At 37.1% G+C, this 27564-nt stretch overlaps 1 protein-coding gene across 1 annotated transcript in view; it reads right to left on the bottom strand.

Moving 5' to 3' along the window:
* Positions 1-1694: 1694 nt before the first annotated feature.
* The window catches only part of LOC101746552 (uncharacterized), a 36529-nt gene continuing 10659 nt past the window's right edge, over positions 1695-27564 (bottom strand). The window contains exons 2-6 of the mRNA XM_021353430.3: positions 20702-20739; positions 20266-20325; positions 8579-8686; positions 7220-7354; positions 1695-5715 (exon numbers count right to left, since the gene is read on the bottom strand). Of these exons, the coding sequence (XP_021209105.2) occupies positions 2686-5715; positions 7220-7354; positions 8579-8686; positions 20266-20325; positions 20702-20704 (3336 nt within the window). The 5' untranslated portion in view covers positions 20705-20739 and the 3' untranslated portion in view covers positions 1695-2685. The remainder of the gene's footprint in view (positions 5716-7219; positions 7355-8578; positions 8687-20265; positions 20326-20701; positions 20740-27564) is intronic.

A 27564-nucleotide genomic window follows, 5' to 3' on the forward strand; every position in this document is an offset into this window, starting at 1 on the left:
CATTCAGTAATTCTATTTTGTTCATCTTAAATATGTATAGCTCTATTCAGACAGCAGTGGCAGTGGCCGCCGCATCAGCCACCGAACAGTTTTATCCTTTCAAGCGATACTGCTCTATAAAACAATGTAGATAAGTTTAAAATTCTTTCAAAGCTGAAAGTGCTCTTCGCACCTTTTTTTCTCCTACCAATGCTGGTAGCCTTGACAGGCTATTTCAACTTCCCCTTGACGTGTAGATGATCTCATGGGGCTCAAACCGGGAGTGTTGCTAACACTGACCCTACGAAGAGCAGTGCTTCGAAGAATCTACCACTGGATCGGAAACGCGACCAACTGAGAAGATCCGGTTAGAAACTCAGTGGGCTGCGTCTATAGGTTGATTTCTTCTTCGAGTTCTTCATCGCAAGCGACGGGTTCGGCGAGGACGGTAACCGGTGCTTGAGGTACCTAAAAGCACCGTTAATGGATCGGGAAGATCCGTAATGACGTGCTTAGGGCGACGTCGACTGTTTACCATTCAGTCCACAAGATCGGGTAGGCCTTCGCATCGCTGCCGGCCGTTGCCACCGATGTCTGAATTGAGCCGAAAACTTCGCTTACCTTAGGTTTACCATTAAGTTTAAGAGTAAAAAACTTTAGTTACTCTTTATATCATCAGCTATCTATTAGTGAAAGTCTCGTCAAAATCGGTCCAGTCGTTCCAGAGATTAGCCGGAACAAATAGACAGACAGACAAAAATTGTAAAAAATGTTATTTTTTTTTTTTTTTTTTTATTGCCTTTGTAGGCAGACGGGCATACGGCCCACCTGATGGTGAGTGGTTACCGTCGCCCATGGACTTCAGCAATGCCAGGGGCAGAGCCAAGCCGCTGCCTACATTGGTGTATGTACCGTATATATATTTATATGCATGTGGTAAAAAGCGGTTATTTCAATATTACAAACAGACACTCCAATTTTATTTATGTGAATACATTCGAAATTCTCTAGAATTCTCATGTTAAAATACAATCCAAATCACTTTTAAACGCGGTAAAAATGTACTCTCCTTTCTAAGCCAACCTGTGTGAATGCACGGTTATACTACATTTGTATTATAAATTTCATTAAAAGTGGTCAATTAATGCAAAACTTACAATTTAAGTTCTTCACATTTATATTATTTACTTAATAAATATTATATGTTCGGAACTTAATAAATATAATTTCTGACCCTCTGTATTAGGAACCGTCTACCGCTGTAATAGGCTCTGAGCTCAACCATGCCTCCGTATTAGGGAAAATCGACCCGGCTATTTAAAACATTTTGTAAAATAAGTAATTTCTAGAAAAGAAACATAAACTCAACAGTAATACGAAATTTAAATTCCATTTTTGACGATGAAAATTTTTTCCACCTTTAAAAATACTTACAAATGCTTATTTTTCTTTCTTACTTTCAAATTTTGCGAAATACCTCCGTAATAGGTGCTTTTACCTTATATATTATTTTAAAGCTAGTGATATATTCACATTTTGTTTCTAAAATGGCTTTGAAAAGATTGTGTATCTAAATGAGAAACAATTTTAATGATCGTCGTGGATGCCTAAGTTCTAACTTAGAAGTTTAAATTCAAATTTATTCATATAAAATTTTAATTTTAAAAATCTTGAATTTAAGTAAATTTGACAATTTAAGTAAATTTAACAATCCTGAATTGAGACTATGTTTTTAAATATTCTAAATACTAGGGAAAATATGTTGTCCATTTTTTTATGCATTATGTAGGTAGACAATAAAAACTGAAAAAGAATATTTATCTTTTAAGCATTTCAATACAACACTAAGTATGTTTAATTCGTACAACAGTGATTTACCCTCACATGTCGACCATAAAATGTTATACATATTAAATAACTTTATATAAATAATTACCAATAACTAACACAAAACATTAACATTATTTATTAGATATGTCATAGACATTGCGTGATGCTTGTGGAACATGGCCGGAATATAATAATATGTTTGGCGAATGCGCAATGTATAGCTCCCAGCGCGACATTGACACCGCACATCAGCTAATTTCAAACATCGTACAATGCGTGCTGAGTGAAAAACAATGTATTTTTTTGTAACAATGTCATAAGTCACAAACTATTGTTATAGACGCTTCCTGCTAACCTGGTATTGAGCTATTATAGGCTGGACCTCAACGTAAATACCGCCATCTGGTTTGAGACATGGGTCGAAACTCCAACTGCACAACAGCTTTCATTTCAAACTAGACCCCGAGATCTACTAGATCTTTTATAGGTTTAGAATTTGAACAATACTTGTTCATTTTCTTTTTTTTTATTGCCCGTGTAGGCAGACGAGCTTACGGCCCACCTGATGGTGAGTGGTTACCGCCTATGGACTTCAACTATGCCAGGGGTAGAGCCAAGCCGCTGCCTACCGTTAAGTACTCTCCACAAGCCTCGTTTGAAGAAGGATATGTCATAGCGCTCGGGATACACCGTGGAGAGGAGCTCATTCCAAAGCCGGATGGTACGTGGCAAAAAAGATCTCTGGAAGCGCACTGTGGATGATCGTAGTGGCTCCAGGTAGTATGGATGAAATCTACTCCGGTGGCGAGCGGGGCGATAGTAAAAACGAGATGATGGTATCATCTCAAACAATTCCTCAGAGCACTCGTGACATGATTAATCGTCCCGTTTATTTACTGGTATCCCGTCTAAGTCTACCTCAGTACTCGGAACCAATGGAGGCTTGAAACCTCCATATTCGATCTTCAAAGTTTTAGGAGCGCGCAACACCGCCCCGCGGAGTTGATATCCGACAAAATCACTCCGGTTTCTATTCAAACCATTATGATTTAACGATTTACTCTGTGTGTGTTGTAAATACTTGATATAGTTAGCTACGTTTTGCGCATTTTTCAAACCGCTCTGTTTGTCGGTTTTATTAAAATATTGGTACGAAGATGCGTATTGATTACCCCAGAGAGTTGATTGCACGTTTCGGTTATTTCTGTATTTATCACTCAAACTTTGTAAATATCGCGCGTACGCTTGGGCTTGTGATAACTGCGTTTGTGTATTACGTTGATCCGGCTTCTGGTAGTGGATAATGTGTCTCGCTTCCTCATCCGAGTAGTAGCGGTACGCGGGTATGTGAACAGGTTTTTCGACCGGGTACGGTACTCTGACCTCGTACGGTACTTGCACAGCGTAGGGTACCCGTTTCTCTACTATCTTCTCAACCGGGTAAGGAACCCGCTTTTCCACGGGATAAGGTTTGTCAACGTACTTCGTCAACACGACCGGTTTTTCGACAATTTTCTCGACATACTTTTCGACCGCATACGGAACTTTGACTGGAATTTTCTTTTCCACGATTCTATCCACCGGAACCGGGTATGGTACTTTCTTTTCAACAATTCTATCAACCGGGTATGGTTGTGGAATATGAACCGGTATAGCTACCGGCCGTGGTACTTCGATATGTACAGGTTTCTCTACGTATTTAGTTACAGTAACAGGCTTTTCTACAATTTTTTCTACAGGCACCCTATGCTCTATAGGTACAGGTATAGCTACTTTTGTTTCATACGGAACCGGATAAGGTACGCGTTTTTCAACCGGGTACGGAACTGGTATCTCTTTGTGTACAACCTTTTCAACCGGTACCGGTTTTTCGACTTCCACAGGTATTGGAACTGGTTTCTCGACGGTTATCGGGTATAATATTTTGTGTTCTACGGGTATTTGAATTGCGTAAGGTATTCCTACAGGAGTCGGTATGGGAACCGGGTGGAGGATTTGTTTCTCAATTACCTTTTCCACCGAATATGGCACGTGTACAGGTCTGTCGACGTATACCTTTTGTTCGACCGGATACGGTACTTTGACTTGGACCGGGTAAGGCCTCGGTACCTCAACCGGGTACGGTTTGTCGACGTACCTCGTGACCTCGACAGGTTTTTCTACGATTTTTTCATAGGGTACCGCCACTGGGACTGGCCTATCAACCGGTACCGGCACGGCCTCCGGGTATGGAACTCGTGTTTCAATATACCTATCAACGAATTTAGTTACAGGTACCTCTTTTTCGACAATAATTGGTTGTATTATTTTTTGATTCTCATAATTATTGTAGTAATCGATCGACTCGCTTCTATCATTATCCTCGTCCGGTCTGACTTGCACCTCGGATTGCATATTTTCACTTTGTTCCAGATTCTCTTTGGAATCGTAATCCTGCTTCTCTGTACTGTCTGAACTTTCATAACTATTCATAGTACCATATTGATATAGCATCTTATTGGAATTATCTTGGATTCTCTTCGACGATCGTAAGGCGTCAATATACGTGTTGTAGAGCGATTTAGCTAATTCTAAATGTTCTTTATCGTTGCTTTTACCTTCCTCTAAGTACTCGTGCACCTCAACGTCATTTATGTGCGTTATTTCAACCGGTAACGATTCTTGAACTTCGACAATGGTTCTTTCACGTTTCGGACTTTGGACCGTCTCACTAATTTGTTCGCTGTCAGAAGCTTCGTGATCATCCACCGCGTTAAGTGTCACCGATTGGTTTGCATTGAGCAGTCTTAAAGCTACGGTGATTGGTGCTAGATAGTTCTGGCCAATCGGTCTTGGTGTTACATCTACTACATTCTCGTCAGTGTCATGACTAATATCAATGTCACTGGTATTGTTGTATCCGCTTTTTACATCAACGATCTGATAGCCATCTGCGATGTACGGTACCATTGTAGAAACAAGGTTATTCACGATTTGCTCTTTGAAATCAGCGTATGTATTGTCAGGAACAACGATAGGAGATGCAAATTTATAATCATTAGAATTTGTTTCTATGATATTCGATTTAGATTTATCACTCGTGTTTTCGATATCGCGTAATATGTTTTCTATTTTAGCTCTCACAGTGATTTCGGTTGGTCTATTCTCAATTTTAAGATTTCTAGATTTAGTCTGTGCATGAAATCTAGGTTTAGGTTTGATGATGTCTTCGGAAAGATCATTTACGTGTTTCTCTGCGGCGTGGTTGATTTTTAAAAGATCTTCGTTGCTAATTAGGTCCTGTGTGGAAGCCACTAATTTTTTGATCCCTTCTTGTGTAATATTAACCTTATTTGATTCAGATATAATCGGCGCATAATCAGTTGTATAATAAAACCTTTCGTTTCTAGCGTTAGGTCTGGGTGTTTCAACTTTGAAATGCACAGCCCCTCTGTACGTAAGTGGTCTTTTAGCTTCGTCCCTCAGACCAAAGTTGTTGATCTTGTGAATTTCATAGGATGTAATATCCGCGATTAAATCTTTGGAACTATTTAGGCTATCATCTACTGTCTCTGAAGCCACATCAGTATTAGGGTTTTCGGTACTGCATTTATGGTTTTTGAACACTTGGAGAATGGGTAAGGGAGTAACAATAGTTTCATCAGTTTTTTCCTGAATTAAGTCTTCTTCATTGGGATTTTTGGATGCGTTCTTTTGATTGACATTTGGACGCTGTGTTTGTATTTGGTAAAATGGCGTTATATACGGTGCGGAGTATTGAATATTGGATGGTGACGATATCTGTAAATTATTTTCTTGAGCGGAAGGAGATGTGAACTGTTGTTGGATGAGAAATATATCGATTGGCTGAGTATTAGACGAGACTAGATTAGCTGGCTGTATCGTGGTGGTTGGCCCTCCATAATCCTGTAACAATAAAATCTACAATTTAAACTCTTACAATTAACTGTTAATAGTAGTAACATTTAAGAGTTCGTCACTTTCTAGTTATTGTATTACAGTCAAGTTATCTATACATCTATACATATAAATAAAATTAGAGTGTCTGTTTGTATTATTGAAATAATCGCTTTTTACTACATGCATATGAATATATATACGGTACATACACCAAAATAAAAATTTTTACAATTTTTGTCTGTCTGTCTGTCTGTTTCCGGCTAATCTCTGGAACGGCTGGACCGATTTTGATGAGACTTTCACTAATAGGTAGCTGATGATATAAGGAGTAACTTAGACTTTTTTTAGACTAGCTCCGCCCCGCGGCGTCACCCGCAGTTATTGTCGTACCGCGCGCAACATGGCGGGCTTCGCCTATCAATAATAATGTTTCCGAAGCGAAGCGAGGGCGGGTCGCTAGTATTTAAATAAATAACTGGAAACAAATCACGCACGGTCATCCGGACCCAAATTAGGATTCCCTGTGTTATTGATACCAGAGACTGATATGCATAATTATATACGTTTTTAATAGATACCTAACTATAAATATTTCGGCAAATCTTTCGTTGTCTGGGTGTGAGAATCAAGAGTGTTGTTAATGAAGAACATGTGACACATCACGATCGTGTGGTAGCAGTGAAAAGTCTCACCGAGGAAAGCTGTGAAGACGTTGAGCTAAGAAAACCGGCCCAAGACAAGAAAAAGACACTACGTAGTGCCACTCGCAACGCATTGCTAACTTCTTAGCTACATTAAACTATTACGGCCGTCTGGTGTAGTGGTAAGTGACATGGTCACTACACAAGGGGGTCGCGGGTTCGAATCTCGCCAAGGGAACATAGTTGTATGATAAATATAAAATGTCTTTTCCAGGGTTATGGATGTTTATTAAATATATGTATGTGTATAATAAAAATATTACATTTATTTCCGTTATCTGGTACCTGTAACACAAGTTCTTTACGAACTTACCACGGGACCAGTTAACGTGGCGTGATTGTTAGTAAATATTTATTTATTTATATTATATTTAATTAACGAATTTACAAGTTGGTGATGACCTCAAAATCATATATCATATTGAGCTGTTTCATTGAAAAATGATGTGTAATTCAAATACGTAAAACTTAATATAGCCATATACTTTTAGCCAATGCGTACATAATTGATATGTGCAGATTTACGAAAAGGCATTAAAAAACGTAGATTTTGATCGGTTTGTTGAGGTACTATTGGAGAAAGTTGAGAATGAAAGGTAATTTTGAATGCATTCAAAGGCAATGCGAACTTCGGTTAGAAGTACAACCAAATATCTGCTAAAAACTGAGTTCTGCGTTGAAATCATAAAATTCAGGAGGAAATGTTTCACTCTATTTTATTCTATCAGCCCACAGATGTCCACAGCTGAACATAAGCTTCCCCTAAGCCTCGCCAAAACGATCGATCGATGTTATCATGTTTCACTTACCAGTTTATTGAGATCTATAGCGGTCTGCCCTAAGGCGAAGTTGGCTGTGTGCGAGTGGTGGTCGTCGCTCGCGTTCAACGCCGCGGCGCCGTGATAGCCGGTGTCGTCTGCCGTATACCGAACCCGTTGTTCTGCCTTTATTACAGATAAATAACGCTGCTAGAATATTTTTTCTATTCTATTTTATCAGCCCACAGACGTCCGGTTCTAGACAAATGCCTCCCCCAAGCCTAGCCACAACGATCAGTCCTGCGTTGCTTCCATCCAGCGGAGGCCTACCCACACTACGTCTTCCGGTAATATTACTGGAAGATAAAATATCTAGGTGGCTATTGTGTGAAGTAACCAGTTTTATTTTTTATTTTTCTCCTTTCCTATATAATTAAGGGATCGATAAAACTCTATAAAAAAATAAATAATTATAATTAATTTCTCTCCTCCTAATAAGTCTTTTAGTAAAATGAAGTCAAATGAATCAATCGTAATACGTCAAAAGATAATCTCCAATCTTTTTGTTTTTATCGCAATTGATTCGGTAAATCTAATACAGTAGTAACTACCCTACATTTCAAATAAATATTTATTTTACTGTACATAAAATAAAAATGGTCGTCCCGTCTGCTCTTGCGTGGCTACCGGAGTCTATAGACAACGTTGAGGCCCTCCATTCCCTGTGAATTCTACAGGCTGTCGTGTCTGTATCTATTAGTTAGTACGCAAACTAGTGAATTCTGTGGATTTCCATGTTACATGATTTAACTGATCAGCAGCCGCAGATGTGCATTACACTATTTGAGGCCGTCAGCGCAAAAACGGCCTAAGCTTACCATAGTCAGCATGGAGATAATGAGTTTTGAATTTACTTTTGCACTGCTTCGTAGGAAAAAATAATACGTGCTAAAAAGATGTTTACTAAGCCATCTGTTATCTATGGGTGAAACTAGGTTTTTTTTTTCCTACCTAAGCTGATAGCGTTGAGAGGCTATTTCAGCGTAACCTTAACTAGTAGGTGCACTCACGGGGCTCAAACCTGACGACGTTGCTAACACGAACCCTAGCAAGAGCCGTGCTGCGCAGAATCTACCACCGGATCGGAAACGTGACCCACTGAGAAGATCCGGCGAGAAACTCAGTGGCTGAAACTAGGTATATGATGGTTTTGCACCAAATTTATTATATTTTAAATAAATTGCAATACATAAGCATGAATATGAAAATGTTTGGACTAGGCCATTTTTGCTCAGACGACCTCGTTTAGTCTTCAAGTTCTGAACCGATACGGCTTATAGGTTATGAAAATATCAGATCATTAAGTTTGATTATCTTGACGTAAATCTTCGGAGAATAAGAGTTTCTTACCTGAGGCAGTTTTACGTAGTAATGTCCCGCAGTAGAGGAGTCCTCGGCGACTGTTGACATTTCCCAACCCCATTCGACTTTAGCGGCATCTTGTGAAGGCGTCTGAAACTATCACAAGAGCGAAATGATCATTTTTATTTAAATTTATTTATTTATTTATTGCATAGATGTGTGGACGAGCTCACAGCCCACCTGGTGTTAAGTGGTTACCGGAGCCCATAGACATCCACAACGTAAATGCCACCACCCACCTTGAGATATGAGTTAGAAGGTCTCAGTTTAGTTACAACGGCTGCCACCCTTCAAGGCGAAACGCGTTACTGCTTCACGGCAGAAATAGGCAGGGCGGTGGTACCTACCCATATATTTTTTTTTTATTGCCCTTGTAGGCAGACGAGCATACGGCCCACCTGATGGTGAGTGGTTACCGTCGCCCATGGACTTCAGCAATGCCAGGGGCAGAGCCAAGCCGCTGCCTACAAGAGCCTTCCGGACTACCTACTGGACTCACAAGAGGTCCTACCACTAGTAATTACGCAAATTATAATTTTGCGAGTTTGATTTTTATTACACGATTTTATTCCTTCACCGTGGAAGTCAATCGTGAACATTTGTTGAGTACGTATTTCATTAGATTCAATATTGGTACCCGCCTGCGGGATTCGAACACCGTTGCATCGCTCAACACGAATGCACCGGACGTTTTATCCTTTAGGCCACGACCTAGCCCTTTAGGTTCATATCTGCACTCCCCTAAGGTAGAATGTCAGAGAATGCCCATGGCATTAAGTCCGCCTTTATACTGTCAAGTATAGAAAGTTAAAAATAAATAAATGTTGCCACGCACCTTGAGACGCAATTTCTAAAACTCAGTTCTCAAGTACAACGGCTACCCTGCCCTTCAAGTCGAAACGGATTACCGGTCCACGGCAGACATAGGCTTAGTGGTGCTATCCACCCATGTGGGCTCATAAGCAGCCCTAACACCAGTAAATATACCTATCCTACCTTAAGTTTAACCCACAGACACATCCCACTGAGTTTCTCGCCGGATCTTCTTAGTGGGTCGCGTTTCCGATCCGGTGGTACATTCTGCGAAGCACGGCTCTTGCTAGGGTTCATGTTAGCAACGTCACCTACTAGTTAAGATTACGCTGAAATAGCCTCTCAATGCTATCAAGCTTAAGTAGGAAAAAAATAATCTTAAGTAGGTAACTTTGATTATATACAGTAGGTAACGACATTTACGTGATTTGATCCAACGCTCCAGCATCCACTTATTACTAATTGGACTCTGAACTTGTCCATACAAACCTAGAGCAATAAAAGGAAATTGCAATATAATCACACAGTCATTAACTTTACATATTAGAGTTCGGTTCATACCTGTTATTTGAAACTGTTACAAATACTCACAATTACGTGTACGCTAATAGTCTACGTTCGCTCTTTCATTGATCAATTGCAGGGTTGTCGGATATATGTGAATATATATATATTTTTTATAAAGAATTGGGCTCCGACGCCTTAGGCATTGATTTTGCCAATGTCAAAGTATTTACAAAAATGACAGGTGCTTAGAGAGGAAAAAAAAAAAACTAAATCTAAATACAAATAAATTTGGTCGGTTTTTCCATACGCGAATCGGTTGTGAATACATTTAAAATAAAAAAGAATGAAGTATACGATTTTATTTTAATTATTTTATATAATTCTTAAGTTCTAAATTTGTGTTTACAAGATCACAGTTTGTTTGAAAATCAAATGAGTTAATTGAATAAGTAATTTGAGTCACACATTATAGTTTTTTCAAATCGTGACATATTTTATTACAGACATTTCTAATTCATTTCAGATAGCTAGCTCATTTATTGAGGAAGGCTATAGGCTATATAACATCACGCTAAGACAATTATAGACAGGCAACTATAGATTTTTCTGGATTTCTCCAGGATCCCATCATCAGATCTTGATGATTACATGACCATTCAGGAAGTCAATCCTTTCGGACAAAAAAAAGAAAAAAGAATTATCAGAATCGGTTCAAGCATTCTCGGAAGAAATCGGTGAACATACATAGATAAAAAATTATGATCGAATTGATAACTTCCTCTTTTGAAGTCGGTTAAATAGCGCGATTTTGGTACCTTAAATAACTCCTTAACGTTCAATTATTCAAAAATATTTTCACTTTCTACGTAAAATGAAGAACCGGGTAAAAGGAGAAACCCCATTTTGGGCCTAAGCGTTACACGAATGGGATATGTACCAAAAAATTCGTCTATTTTGCTTGATTAACCTATTGAAATCTTAGCTTCATTGACAATGGCCAAGTGTAGAAAATAAGTTGAATTCAATATTTTGTTTTAAACAATCTTTGTAAACATCTGCAACACTTATTTCAATATACATAACTAGCTCCACAAACGTATGGATTAGAATTAGAGCATCCATAAAATAGGATCGATTTAGTGGAAATCGAGTGTAAAAAATAATTAATACTCTTTTGCTTTAGGATAAATGACTGTTTTTATAGGTATTTTAATCAATGTAAATAGAGTATGGCCATCGAATCGTGACACAACTACTTACAATGGCGGCAATTCAAAATATCTACAACTGACAACATTGAATATAGCATGAAAGGGTAGTTTTCCATTTTTATATTAATGTGACTACGCCATAGAAAAACACAAATGTATCAAATCGCGTTATTTATCTTTAATGTTGCCAACTGAAGATATTTTGGATTGCCGCTATTTAGTTGTGCTATGATTCGCTGGCCAGACTATAAACTTAATCTCATTGAATAACGTAACGTAAAGCACCAAAATCTACTAACAAAAATCATTAAAAGAAATAAATATGTATGTAACTGTGCCATTTAGTTATGACACGAAATCATGTCGGCAACTGCGGCAATTCAAAATATTTTCAACTGGCAATCTTAAATATAACACGAAAAAGTCGATTTGGTACTTTGAGTTTTTCTATGGTGTAGTTACATTAATAATTTTACTGGTGGTAGGATCTCTTGTGAGTCCGCGCCTCCCGTCCGCCTATTTTTGCCGTAAAGCAGTAATGCGTTTCGGTTTGAAGGGCGGGGCATCCGTTGTAACTATACTGAGACCTTAGAACTTATATCTCAAGGTGGGTGGCGCATTTACGTCGTAGATGTCTATGGGCTCCAGTAACCACTTAACATCAGGTGGACTGTGAGCTCGTCGATGGGTATCTAAGCAATAAAAATAAAAATAAAAAAGGCATGAAAAAAATTGAAATGAAATATGATGAGATAATATGGGAGCATGTAATGATTTATATTTTATATAAAAAAGTTATCATATAAATATAGTTTTTCATATAAAAAAGTTTTCACTAAAATTAAAATAAGACTGACCTAAAGGTCTTAGTTACCAGGTCATAAAATCCCTTAAAAAATCATTTCGTGCGCAGCGCGTTTCGCGTTACGCTGTTTTTAATTTTTGGCTTTCGTTCGTTTTCGTAAACAACCTAACGCGCGATTTCTCGTAACAGGTTCCATTTTTATTTTAAAGCAACCTGTTGCAACAGGTTTCGTAAAAAATTACTCATCTTTAGTAGGAAACAGCCTCAAAAATATCGTTTTTATTAAAATATCTCGAACAATAAACATAACCTAAAATGTAAACATTGTCTGATTTTACCAATTTGGCCATTGCTGGGAGACCTGAAAATTGGGCTCATGAAACCTTCTTAGGTATTGTAACTTATGCCCAAATTCTAGCACTGTAACGCCAGGCCCAAGTTTGTATGGATTTCGGGTTTGTCCTTTAGCGTTATGCCAAAGTAACTGTACCACGCGGACGAAGACGCGGCCAAAAGCTAGTCAATCAATAACTAAGAACAACTAAGATATAACGTGGCATCCATACAGCCCGTACGTAAGTTATAAGACTCACGGCAAGTAATTGGTAATAAGAATCGGAAATAGTGACTGTTACGCAACAAGAAAGCGTTTTATTGGTGCAATTAACACGGGAGCAATAATTACGCACGCGTACCTACCTAGTCTTTTGTAGGGCTGAGGTGTGTCTAATCTAATTATTTCTTTATTCATACCAATTGATGTAAGAGTTAAATTTTTTGTTTTTGTTTTATTTTTTGTTTAAAAAAATATGTATTATAAGAGTATGATTATGTATGTATTTATTATAAAAAAAAGAACACAATATTCCTAACCTAAAAGTTTAATTATCTGCTTATTTGTTCGAGCCTTTTTCTTTACCGACAAGCAAAGTTTTTCCTACCCATGCTGATAGTCGTGAAGAGGCTATTTCAGCTTCGCCTTGACGTGTAGGTAAGCTCACGGGGCCCAAGCTGGAAGTGTTGTTAACACTAACCCTAGCAAGAGCAGTGCTTCGCAGAACGGATTCGACTAGGACAGTGACCGGTGCTAGAGGTACCTAAAAGCACCATTAATGGATCGGGAGGATCCGTTATGATGTGTTTAGGGCTAGGCCGACTGTTTACCATTTGATCTTCAGGATCGGTAATCTAGTTACCGGCGGCCACGATGAGAGGGTTCTCGTGTCGTGTCGCTTTATCGAAATGGGGAAATTCATGTTAACTACTTGAATCTATGGACAAACTTCGTTAGCAGGCAAATTCACATTTCTTTAATTCTCGTAAATTCTACGTGATCAGCTATGAAGCTGATTTAGGTATTTCAGAGACGTAATTTAGCTTCATTTGTATTAGTTGTAATTTTTATTGGTTTATATATTTTCTTTAATCTTTTTGTTGTTGTAAATATTTAGTAGTCAATTTCAGCTGTCTTTATTTACTATCTACTACTCGTGTGTCGTCTTATTATTTCTGGAAACTTGTTTGAGTTTTTGCTTACCTATATTTAAAATACTAAGTGGGTGTAATGTACTCTTATTTTCGCAAATAAATAAATAAATAATAATAATAAAAAAAGATATGAATTTTCGAATCAGTCCTGACGTAATGGATAAGATGGCTTGCAAGAGGCAGGCACTAATTATTAAGAGTAAATACGTATCTACCGGGGTATCATGAATAGACGATATTGAATAAAGTCGCGTAATAAAATTAAACAATCTATTTACTGGCGTAATTTTGTGGCTATTTCTGGGGTAATCCTCCTAATTATATCGCGAAGCACACTGAACACTAAACACCTGAATGGGTCGTGAACTTGTTTGTCTAAATCTAGAATAATAAACAAAAACATTATTTCGAGCCATCTATATCTATACTATATAATATTATAAAGAGGAAAGATTTGTTTGTTTGTTTGTTTCGAATAGGCTCCGAAACTACTGGACCGATTTGAAAAATTATTTTTCCATTAGAAGCCGACATTGTCCCTGATGAACATAGGCAACTTTTAAAAAAAAAAAATTATTTTATTTTTTTGGTTTCCTGTGTGTTTTAATGTTTCCGAAGCGAAGCGAGGGCGGGTCGCTAGTTCTGAAATATTTTCAAAACTTTGTCGCAAATAATTTGATTGCAAATTAATTTAAAATATATTAAATAACGTTATTGTCAACCCTGCGTCCGGAGATCTCTTGCTATGTAGAACAAATCGTTTTTTGCTATTGCCGTTCTTAGAGTACGTCGCGTCAGTTGTGCAACTAATGTGTGTTTATATTGCAATAATATGTCCGATCGTGCATAATATTGTATTACGTAACCGTGAAATAATCATGCTTGTATAACCCAACGATATATCCTCTTTGAAATTATCTTTTAACTGTCCTTCTAGTCTATATATATAAAAATATATTAATACGTGAAGCAAAAACTTTGTATCCCTTTTTACGAAAATTGCGCGGACGGAGGAGTATGAAATTTTCCACACTTATAGAGAATATAGAGAAGAAGTGCCCAATGCTAGTATTTTTTGAAAATAATGCATAAAAGATACATTAAATCAATAAAGAAAACATTACACACACTACATACCATGTATTTGACGCACACACGCATGCATACTATTTATTGTCAAACTTTAGTTCTTGACTTCTGTTGTCAAATTGAAAATAGATTAAATATTGTTTGCCTTTGTTAATATGTTTTATAATGTAGTCTTGGCGAAATTTGTGATTATAGAAGTATAAAATACAATCATAATAGTGTACAAACTTACAATTCCAATTAATTATAGTCGAATTTCGACTACTGCGGGACCTCTAGTAAAAATAAATTGCTGTTCGTTAGTCTCGCTAAAACTCGAGAACGGCTCAACCGATTTAGCTAATTTTGGTCTTGAATTATTTGTGGAAGTCCAGAGAAAGTTTAAAAGGTAGATAAATATGAAAAAGCTCGGAATTAAAAAGAAATCCACCGTCGGACGGATTCCTTTTGTTTGTTTTAAGTTTATTTTATACAAAAGTTTAGGTATTTTATTTATCGATTGAGGTACTACGAAGTCTGCCGGGTCAACTAGTCTATAATAAGTGAAAAAAGCTACGAGTCTTTAAAAACCTTGAAGTTTTAAACCTGAGTATCTGCGAACAATTTACACTGTGTCCGATCATGTAACCGCAAATGATACGAAACGAATGCTAGTAAATAATAAATAACAAACTGGAAACACAAAAAACACACCTACCATATACATATATGCACTTATATTGTACGGATCGTTTTTTTTTATTGCTTAGATTGGTGGACGAGCTCAACACCCACCAGAGGTGGTTACTGGAGCCCATAGACATCTAAAACGTAAATGCGCCACCCACCTTGAGATATAAGTTCTAAGGTCTCAGTATAGTTACAACGGCTGCCCCGCCCTTCAAACGGAAACGCATTAGTGCTTCACGACTGAATTAGCCAGGGTGGTGGTACCTACCCGCGCGGACTCACAAGAGGTCCCACCACCAGTAAATTTTATTTTAGTTATGGTTTTGACTTGTCGTATGTCGTGGAAGAATCATCGAATTCCACTGAAAACAATAAAAAAATGGACTAAAAAGCTCCACTGAGTTTCTCGCCGGATCTTCTCAGTAGGTAGCAATTCCGATCCTATGGTAGATTTTGTGAAGCACTGCTCTTGCTAGGGCTAGTGTTAGCAAATTCTCTCAGGTTGAGCCTGTAAGCTCACCTACCCGTCCAATCGTAGCTGGATTAGCCTCATAGGGTACTAGCGAATAGATAGGGGGAAAAAGACTAAAAGACCACTACCAGATTTATGCATATAAAATAAAACAAAATTGTGGTTCTGTGTCAAAGCTATAGTGCTTAATTATTTTCATTGGGTGCAACTTTGAAACATTACGCGTAGGTACTGCATACGTGGTTCGTTTTGACGTGACATTGTCCTCTCTAGTACTTACAATAATTTTAAAGTAATATAATATTTCATTAACATTTCGAACGATCTTTTTACACTTAAGAAGTTTTATGGTTAAAAATATACTTCACATCAAGTCTCTTTTTTTTTTTACTAAATACTATGGGCAGATTACTTAAAATTCTTGTGCCGATGCGTTTGATAGCCAACAACACTGTCACAAACCGGCCCTGGCTTATAGTAAAGGGGCAAGTGGCGCAAAATACTGTCAACAGGCTTAGGAATAGAGAGTGAAGGACCACATCCATAGATAAGACACTTAAACAACATCGATAGATTACGAGAACTTTCGCGAGAGACATAAAACTGGGCGTAATCGAGTCTAGCCGTAGATACCACGCGTCGAAGAATCTAATGCGAATGTAAATAACAGTAAAAAACCTAACCAATTTAAAACTTCGAATGCTCTTTCATTACAAAAACAACAATTTTAAATCGCGTGTCATTTTTTGTCAGTTGTCAAACAAAAAGGTTACATAATTAAATAATTATCTATGACAGATATTTTTGATACAGATTATCACAGAAATGTATTTATAATTTAATTAATGCATTAAAATCTTCTCTCTTCTCTCTAAATATAACTGGTGTATAACTGGTGGTAGGACCTCTTATGAGTCCGCATGAGTAGGTACTACCACCCTGCCTATTTCTGCCGTGAAGCAGTAACGCGTTTCGGTTTGAAGGGTGAGGTAGCGGTTGTAACTATACTGAGACCTTAGAACTCATATCTCAAGGTGCGTGGCGGCATTTACGTTGTAGATGTCTATGGGCTCCAGTAACCACTTGACACCATAAAATCCATATAAGCAATAAAAAAAAATTAAAAAAAACAGCGGTCTGTTTGTTGAGGGATAATTAGCGTTTGCCAACTTTTAAATTAGTGAAAATCTTAAATCAGTCCAATGACCACACTGTCGAGTTTGTCGTGAACATTCCAACCACAAAGGGAAGGGCATGCTATAGCAAACTAGACATTCCACTTTCGTCTGAGCCTAGTTTTTTCTAGAAACCACTTTTACTTATTGAGTTCTAGGTGCGGTTAAATTTATGTCTAGATTATTTCTAGAATGATCTAAAACTCTTTAATTCAACATTGAAGTAGACATGTAGTACGTTTTTTTCTGTTTTTCAAACTTATTAGTAGCCATTATTGGCTAGCGCATCGAGCGATCAACACTTCAAGTTAGATACGAACCTCAGCAATGAATAGACCCACTAAGGAGAGAGAGAGAGAGTTTTATTAAAAATGAATTGCTGTTCGTTAGTATCGCTAAAACTTGAGAACGGCTGGACCGATTTGGCTAATTTTGGTCTTGAATTGTGGAAGTCCAGAGAAGGTTTAAAAGGTACATAAATATGAAAATTCTCGGAATTAAATAAAAATACCAAATTTTGTTTTTCCTTTGATGTGTACCCCGTCGGACGGATTCATTTTTTATGTTTTATGTTTATTTTATAGAAAAGTTTAAGTCTTTTATTTATCGATTGAGGCACTACGAAGTCTGCCGGGTCAGCTAGTTATCAATAAAAAATAAATAAAACAGATAGATTTTTCGTGCTGTATCCGTTATCGATTTTAATCGAATTTTAATTGCTATGCGAATATTGAAAAATTGTATATGTTACCGACAATATGTATAATACGGTATTCTACATAGTAACTAGGCAATGTATAGAATACCTAAACCGTTAAGGTAATGTATGAAATATCGTCGCTGTCAAACCAAAATCTGCTATGTGCAAAAACTCTATTTTGAATTAACGAGTAAAAATATTTTCGTATAAAATTTTATATGAAGGTGAAATTTTTAAGAAGTACTTATATCAAATGAAAGTAATAGATAAATGTTAAAGCTATAGACATATAAAGGCTTTTTTATACGGTAGATAGGACTGTGAACTATATGAAAAGGTCAAAAAGTAAAAATCTCAAAAAGTGCACATAGCAGATTTTGGTTTGACAACGACGATATTTTTCATTTTATACTTTGTCTAGGCATTTTAAACAATACCGAATGCGCTGGCGGCAATGTGTGTAAAAGACGATAGCAGGGAAAGGGGAGTGCTCAAAATGTCACAATATTTTTTTACTACTGTATTCTGATAAGCCAGTAGATCTACTTACTATTTTTACAGAATTGTTTTGTTGCCTAAAAGCTTTTTAACTGATTACTTATGAGTAAACTAGATTATGTTAGTTAATCCAGAAGAATTTTAAGTTCAATGTTATTTGATTGTGATTTTCCTATAAATACCTACCTTTGAATAAAGATTGTATGAGAACTGTTTTCTTTCTTTCTTATTGCTTAGATGGGTGGACGAGCTCACAGCCTACCTAGTGTTAAGCGGTTACTGGAGCCCCTAAACATCTATAGCGTATAAGATATAAGTTCTAAGGTCTCAGGTATAGTTACAACGGCTGCCCCGCCTTTCAAACCGACACGCATTACTGCTTTACGGCAGAAATAGGCGGAGTCCCGGTACCTACTCGTGCGGACTCACGAGAGGCCCTACCACCAGTAATTACGCAAATTATAATTTTGCGGGTTTAATTTTTATTGCACGATGTTATTCCTTCACCGTGGAAGTTAATCGTGAACATTTGTACGTATTTCGTAATACGTACGTACGAGTACGTATTTCATTAGAAATATTGGTACCCGCCTGAGATTCGAACACCGGTGCATCGCTCAACACGAATGCACCGGACGTCTTATCCTGTAGGCCACAACGACTTACTAACTAATTAACTACTTACTAACTGTACATTTTAATAAAGTTGATTTTAAGCAAATCTAATGTGTTATTTTTGTCTGTCATTTTATACCCTTCTACTTACTTACATAACATTGATAAATACAGGCCCAAATATAGTTATTTTACACATTGGCGGTGGTACGGCAGGTACTCTATACAATATCTAGGAATTGCATATATGACCTACGTAAAGTATATACTGGAAAATAATATTCATAATATTTCATACATTACCTCAACATTTTATGTATTCTATATATTCATTTTGGTATCTTATTTAATTTTTATATATATTTTTTTATATTACATTATATTTTTATATTATTGCCAGTATCTTCGGGACCTTGCCTAACGGGACTCCTTTTAATAATATATATTTTAGTTATTAAATTACTAGTATTATTATTTATTATTTAATATTATTAATTTAGTATTTATTTGTAATTTAATATAAAATCTGAAATGTTGATTGCATACGTTTACTACATTTCAAGTGAGCGTATGTTGCACGTAGATAATCATACAATAGAATTCTATACATTACCTAGGTATTTTATAGAATACCTGAATTATACAGATTGCCGGTAACATGTACTCATAGTTAGTTTGGCTCGACAAATCTATGTTATCACACAAAACGATTTATCATAAAGCGCTCGTAACCACACGTCTAAAGCACTTTAAGTATCCGATGACTTTCTCTAAAGCTTTGGACCAAGTTAAATAATGATATAAGTACCTACGTAACTGAATACGCAGTTTATATAACATAAGGGCTATTTATTATTAGAAGTAAATGCGAAGCTTTTTTCCTGTTAGTTGCGTAATAGAATTAGAAGCTTTGGTTCGTTCATTGTTCAGTAGATAAATTAATATATTCCTGTCAGTCTGTACTGTAAGTTCGCGTGAAAGCTCGGTTTGAAGTTTGTTAATTTTTGACTGGTGGTAGGGCGTGCGGGAAGCTTTTTTGTCTAAATAGGTAGCTAAGCGTACCAACCATCGGTTCATGAGTTGTTACCGTCAGTAATTAACTTTAGCAATGCCAAAAACATGGTCAAGTCGCTGTCTACCGCTAAAGTCTCTTAGCAAATACCGTATCAAGAATGACATGTCTTAACGCTCAGAATACCTCGTGGAAGAAGTTCATACCAAAGTCTGGTGGTACTGGCTTTAGGGATATCTAGAAATGCTGTTTACTGTTCTCTGTTTACTGGTGGTAGGACGTGTTGTGAGTCCGCACGGGTAGGTACCACCACCCTGCGTATTTTTGCCGTGAAGCAGTAATACGTTTCGGTTTGAAGGGCGGGGAAGCCGTTGTAACTATACCGAGATCCTAGAACTTATATCTCAAGGTGGGTGGCGCATTTACGTTGTAGATGTCTATGGGCTCCAGTAACCACTTACAATCAGGTGGGCTGTGCGCTCGTCCACCCATCTAAGCAGTAAAAAAATTTAAAAAAATGCGACATTGCAAATTTATATTTCAACAACTAAATAAGACTTTATTCATTACAAGACAAAGTTGAAATTGTAAGCGTAATTTAAAAAAAAATGCAATACTTACATTGTTTATTTGTTGTGTGCTTGCCGTTGTGATCGATGCGATGAGACAGAATCGAAGCCACTAGAAGAAAACATCAAAAATTTAAGATTGGGTGCATCTTGATTTGAATGTATTTTTTTTTTATTCTTTCGTAAGTTTTATGTTAAGTTTTTTACTGGTGTTAGGACCTCTTGTGAGTTTGCACGGGTAGGTACCACCACCCTGCCTATATCTGCCGTGAAGCAGTAATGCGTTTCGGTTAGAAGGGTGGGGCAGCCGTTGTAACTATACTGAGACCTTAGAACCCATACCTCAAGGTGGATGACGGCATTTACGTTGTAGTTGTCTATGGGGTCCAGTAACCACATAACACCAGGTGCGCTGTGAGCTCTACTATGTACCATGGTCGAATTTCGATGGTAAGCAAATAAATAATCTATAAATTATTTCTACGCACCATACTGCGGTAACCAGGCGGTATTTTTCCGATCGTTTCTGCAATAAAAGAAATTATAATCATTTAGTACGTATTCTGAAGGTATAACCGAAGACCTGTTTATATTTGAAATGAGTCGACTATTATCAAAGCCGGCAATGTGACTTTTGGACAATTATTGGTAAATCAGAAAAACGAATTATTGACTTTGTATTCCATTGGCAGTCACAAAACTCTTCTGAACGACATCTTAGATAAATAACAGGTTAAGTTAATACTTTATTTAATGCAGGTTTTGAACCGTATTCTTTAAAGGAGACGATTATATTCAAATCAATCTGTATTGCCATATCAATAACATTTTTTTGTCTCCACGAGACAGGCAGTGCCTAGTGTGGAGAGTTTTTAGCAAACTGTTATGTGTAAATGTTTCAAGGTTAATAAATAAATTATTATTATTATTATTATAAATGCACAGATTGCCACCTTTGATAATAGACGACTCAAATCAAATGCGTTTCAATAATTTTTTTGAAGTCGTCGTGGCCTAAAGGATAAGACGTCCGGTGCATTCGTATGTAGCGATGCACCGGTGTTCGAATCCCGCAGGCGGGTACCAATTTTTCTAATGAAATACGTACTTAACAAATGTTCACGATTGACTTCCACGGTGAAGGAATAACATCGTGTAATAAAAAAATGTGTGCGTGTACTAGTGTACACACGTAAGAAGTGAAACTTGTTTATGGCCTTATTTTTCGAAAAATGATCTACATGCAACTTTCTAGAAATTGGTTAAATAAAGTTAAATTAGATAAAGTTTAAACAAAAGGATTTTATTATCATAGACATGAATACAAATAATACAATTATTTCACTTTACCTTTTTGCTACTAAGATTATTACAGCATTTTAATAATACATCTCTTTGATATCATAATACCCTGGTACTTTTCTTCCTATAAATTAATAATAATAGCACGGTCCACGTGGTGTTAAATGGGGTTCCTGAGGTTCGTGAAGTTTGACCCACCTTGAGACATGAGGTCGATTTCTCAAATCCGAAACCATGCTTCAGAACATACCGCCGTTAATTATTAATAAATCTCTTTGCTATCATAATACCCTGGTACTTTTCTTCCTATTATTTTACGTAATAACAGTAATAAATAGCACGGTCCACGTGATATTATTAAGTGGGCTCCCTGAGATTATTGGAATTACAAAATGATTTCCGTAATCCACCTGGAGACATGAGGTCAATTTCTCAAATCGGAATCCATACTTCAGAACATACAGCCGTTAATTAATAAAGAAGGCTGTACGTCAGAGTAAAGTTATAATAATACATCTCTTTGATATCATAATACCCTGGTACTTTTCTTCCTATTATTTTACGTAATAACAATAATAGCACGGTCCACGTGATATTAAGTGGGTTACCTGGGATTATTGCAATTACAAAATGTATTCCGTGACCCACCTTGAGACATGAGGTCGGTTTCTCAAATGCGCATCCATACTTCAGAACATACAGCCGTTAATTAAAAGATGGCGCGTAACGGAAAAATGTGACGCGTAACCGAAAAATGTGACGGTAAATTTTTTTCCAACGCCGATAAGGAAGTTTCACTTCAAAATGAAACCCGCAAAATTATAATTTGCGTAATCACTGGTGGTAGGACCTCTTGTGGGTCTGCACGGGTAGGTACCACCACCCCGCCTATTTCTGCCGTGAAGCAGTAATGCGTTTCGGTTTGAAGGGTGGGGTAGCCGTTGTAAATATACTGAGACCTTAGAACTTATATCTCAAGGTGGGTGGCGCATTTACATTGTAGATGTCTATGGGCTCTAGTAACCACTTAACACCAGGTGGGCTGTGAGCTAGTCCACCCATCTAAGCAACAAAAAAAAAAAGATTGTTAATAGCAAGGGACTCTGTAATTACCAATATAAGCCGTAGTGAGCCTAAAGGTGACGCTTGGTAGCGATAAGATCAAAGTTGAGTCAAAGACTTTGAGACCTACCTTCTACTATTGAGATCGTTAAAAAACTCGCATTAAGAACACTGATTAAGGTAAGTTACTCATATATAGGCATCAACGCCAGTAAAGCCGCTGCCTGTCGTTTTTTTTTGTTGAAGCTTTTTTAATAGCAGGCTTAGTAGATTTACTCAGTCTATTACTAAACTTAATGTTTTTTGTATCAATTTTCATTTCACGTTGTACTGTTTACTACGATTTAATTACTTTATATTGAAACCCATAAAATTTTATTATAAATCCAATTACAATTACCACATCGGTAACAAAACTTTCGCTGTTAGAAATTTCAATTTAATTACATAATTTTATTGTTGTTGTTGTTTTTTTTTATTTTCCACAGTCAATATCAACTCGACGTTTTAGTTCATTTTTATAGTTAATAAAAAAGAATCGACAATTATCCGTAAAATAATGGTGATTTAAAAAGACCACTATTTACTTTTGGGACGTAGCGTCCTGCAATTACGTTGCAAGGTAAAAGGTAAAAAAAGAAAAAAACTAAATTGTCAAAATCACACGGATAACATGTCACGTTCCCGCCAAAACTCCTGTCAAATTAAACTTAAGATAAATCGAAGTATGGACATTTTAGGCGTTCGATTTCCGATGACAAGATTAGTTTAAAAGGAATGTATTCGAGTTGAGTTGAAAAATCCGTGGACATTATGTAAGACGCTTGACGAGGTACTTGCGAGTGATACGAATGTAACTTGTGTAGTAACAATGTGGGCAAATTATAATGTGTTTTTTAAAGGATTTTATGACCTGGTAACTAAGACCTTTAAGTCATCTCTTATTTTAATTTATATTCTTATTTTTATGATAAATGATGAAATGAAATGAAGATGATTAATTTGAGACATTAATCAGCTGGGATGAAATTAAATGAAATGAGATGAGATGATGTAGAATGAAATACAATCTCAGTAAAATGGTGCTCATTTACTGAGATTTTTTCAGTGGATTTTTTGGAGGATCACGAGAAGCTACGTCCAGCGGCTTTGTTTCATTTTCCCACATGTGTGCTCTTTCACAGATATTAAACAGTTAATAAACCACCGTTATTAGCGAGTTATTACACATTTAATCATGAAGAAACACCAAACAGACAAAATAAAACAAATCACACAACTTCACTCCTCGCGTTCCCGCCAAAAAGTCTCGACATTAAGGGATTTTTTTTTAAAGGGATTTTATGACCTGGTAACTAAGACCTTTAAGTCATGTCTTATTTTAATTTATATTCTTATTTTTATGAAAAATGATAATATGGAGTGAAATGAAATAAAAATTATTAATTTGAGACGTTAATCAACTGGGATGAAATTAAATGAAATGAGATGATATGGAATGAAATATAATCTTAGTAAAATGGTGGTCATTTACTAAGATTTTTTCAGTGGACTTTTTGGAGGATCCCGAGAAGTTGCGTCCAGCGGCTTTGTTTCATTTTCCCACATTTGTGCACTTTCACAGATATTAAACAGTTAATAAACCACCGTTATTACACATTTAAACTTGAAGAAACACTAAATAGACAAAATAAAACAAATCACACAACTTCACTCCTCGCGTTCCCGCCAAAAAGTCCACATTAAAGCGCCTTATTCACGATCCATCTTGCTGTACGTCCCGCCAAGGCCATGCACGATGCACGATGCATTTAGCGCTTTATTCACGATCCATCACGGCTGTACGTCAGCTCAAGGCCGCAAGTGCGAACAGTATAAATCGAACGAATTAAATGAGAGGGTTTTAATTTATTTAAAATGCCAGCTGTTTTATCAAAACGCCAAAAATGGGAGTCCTTCTGATGTTGTCAGCTGCAGCAGCAGAAGAGAGGCAAAAAATAGCAAGAGGTTTTGGATGATTTTTATAAACGTGCAGAGTATACTCAAATAATTAATATCACTTTTTACGCACGCTATCAATCCTTGCAGCTTCCCCTAAAATGGGCCTAAAAATTTTTAATACGTTTATTATTTTTTGTTTATTCATATAGTCTTGAGACATTCCACAAACATGTGGAACTTATATCTTTCAATAAATCTTGAAAGTGTTTCACGATCTATTTTGACGTGCAGTCTCCTCTCGAAGCAAGCTCTAAATGTTAAATTTGCTGTACAGCAAGTCTACACACGATCAAGCACGCACGACGCAGGACCGCTCTGACGTACGTCAGCGTTATTCACTGTCTATCTGCACGACGTTCGCGGTGGTGGGGGCACTCGCTGGACGCAAAATCGGTCGTGCAAATCCAGCAAACAATTAATAATAATTATCGACGTACGTCAAGCCTATTCATGATCCTTTTGCATCGTGCATCGTGCATGGCCTTGGCGGGACGTACAGCAAGATGGAACGTGAATAAGGCGCTTAAGGGATATGAGACAAAGTCCACAGATTATATTTTAAGTTATTTATAGAGATTTTGTGAGCCCACATTGGCGTTACTCTTTCTGCTGCCAAGCAATAATGCTTTATTTTAATAATGCTTAATAATAATTGATTTATTTACTGGTGGTAGGACCTCTTGTGAGTCCGCACGGGTAGGTACCACCGCCCCGCCTATTTCTGCCGTGAAGCAGTAATGCGTTTCGGTTTGAAGGGTGGGGCAGCCGTTGTGACTATACTGAGACCTTAGAACTATATCTCAAGGTGTGTGGCGCATTTACGTTGTAGATGTCTATGGGCTCCAGTAACCACTTAACATCAGGTGGGCTGTGAGCTCGTCCACACATCTAAGCAAAAAAAAAAAAAAAAAAATATGTTAGAGGAAGTCTGAAAGTGACACCTGTGACAGAGAAGCTGAGAAGTGCGCGTTTGGGATGATATGGACATGTGATGAGACGAAATGAAAACGAGGTTGGTAAGAGAGTGTTAACTATGAATGTGGAAGCATATAGAGGAAGAGGTAGACCTAAGAAGAAATGGATGGATTGCGTGAAAGACGATATGGGTAAGAGAGGACACCACACAAATCATGTTACGCCAACACCAGGTGACTGGGAGAAGAGCAGGAGAACGATGATGATGATCAATAATTTATTTAAATCACTACATAGTATAAAACAAAGTCGCTTTCTCTGTCTCTATGTATGCTTAAATCTTTAAAACTACGCAACGGATTTTGATGCGGTTTTTTTTAATAGATAGAGTGATTGAAGAGGAAGGTTTATATGTATAATAACATCCATTAAATAGTGGAGAAATCAATAATGAATTACAGTTTCCGAAGCGAAGCGAGGGCGAATTTTTTATTTTTATTTTATATACTTTTTGCAGATTTATTGCAAAAGAATAATACCTTTTTGTATATGATTGACTTGGCAGTCTAAACATAATTTACCGAGTCACTTCAGAATAATCTAGTTTAGAAAGTAATCACAAACGCATTGTTAAGGAAATGAATTGAATTTTCGCATTGAAATTATTATACATTTGTATCTAACGTTTGAAACATTTGAACAATGGTCCGGCATGGGTCTTTCTTGTACTTGCATAACGTTCCCATGTTAAAATAAAACAATGATTACGTAAAATTTTGAATTAGAAATATACATACTTTCGTTTTGTTAACCGACTTCCGAAGAAAGAGGAGGTTCGCAATTTGACTTTTGTTTACGAGTGCCTTTTTGTTGTTGTTTTTTTTTTATTGCTTAGATGGGTGGACGAGCTCACAGCCCACCTGGTGTTAAGTGGTTACTGGAGCCCATAGACATCTACAACGTTAATGCGCCACCCATCTTGAGATATAAGTTCTAAGATCTCAGTATATAAACGGCTGCCCTACCCTTTAGACCGAAACGCATTACTGCTTCACGACAGAAATAGGTAGGGCGGTGGTACCTACCAGCGCGGACTCAAAAGAGGTCCTACTAGTAATTACGCAAAAAAAACACAGGTAACCACTTAACACTAGATCTTTAGATAGAGGTCTTTTTTGCCACGTACCATCCGGCTACGGAATGAGCTCCCCTCCACGGTGTTTCCCGAGCGCTATGACATGTCCTTCTTCAAACGAGGCTTGTGGAGATTATTAAACGGTAGGCAGCGGATTGGCTTTGCCCCTGGCATTGCTGAAGTCCATGGGCGACGGTAACCACTCACCATCAGGTGGGCCGTATGCTCGTCTGCCTACAAGGGCAATAAATTTTTTTTGTATGTTTTAATGTTAAGATGGATAGACGAACTCACGGTCCACTTGGTACTAAGAGGCTACCCGAGCCCATAGACATCTACAAAGTAAATGCGCCAACCATCTTGAGATATAAGTTCTAAAGATCCGAGTATAGTTACAATGGCTGCCCTACCCTTCAGACCGAAACGTATTACTGCATCGTGGCAGAAATAGGCAGGGCGGTGGTACCTACCCGCGCGGACCCACAAGACGTCCTACCACCAGTAAAATAAAGCATCTATTTTATAGTACATAATAATTAAAGATTTTTAACACAGCACTGCTAACAATGGCATTGCATGAAGCCGCGCGCCATAACAATAAAAGAAAAAATATTTTAACTTACCTACACAAGCCAACAAATACGAGAAAATAAATCAATGTCAAAGTAACTAATTCAATAAAATCTTTAGTAGGTAATAAATACGTTTTGTTCTTATAATGTGTTCGTTGACTTCTAGAAACAGAAATTAATATTGATTATCATCTAATTTAGTAAATGAATCTTCTTTGTGCATGACATAACATTGAAAACAAAAACATTCCGGTTATGGAGTTGGGGCCACACATACCATCACTGCGGGTCATTCCTGATCCCGTAGACCGAGTGGTAAACAGTCGACGTCGCCCTAAACACGTCATTACGGATCCTCCAGATC

Source organism: Bombyx mori, chromosome 24, assembly GCF_030269925.1.
Source record: "Bombyx mori chromosome 24, ASM3026992v2".
NCBI lineage: Eukaryota > Metazoa > Arthropoda > Insecta > Lepidoptera > Bombycidae > Bombyx > Bombyx mori.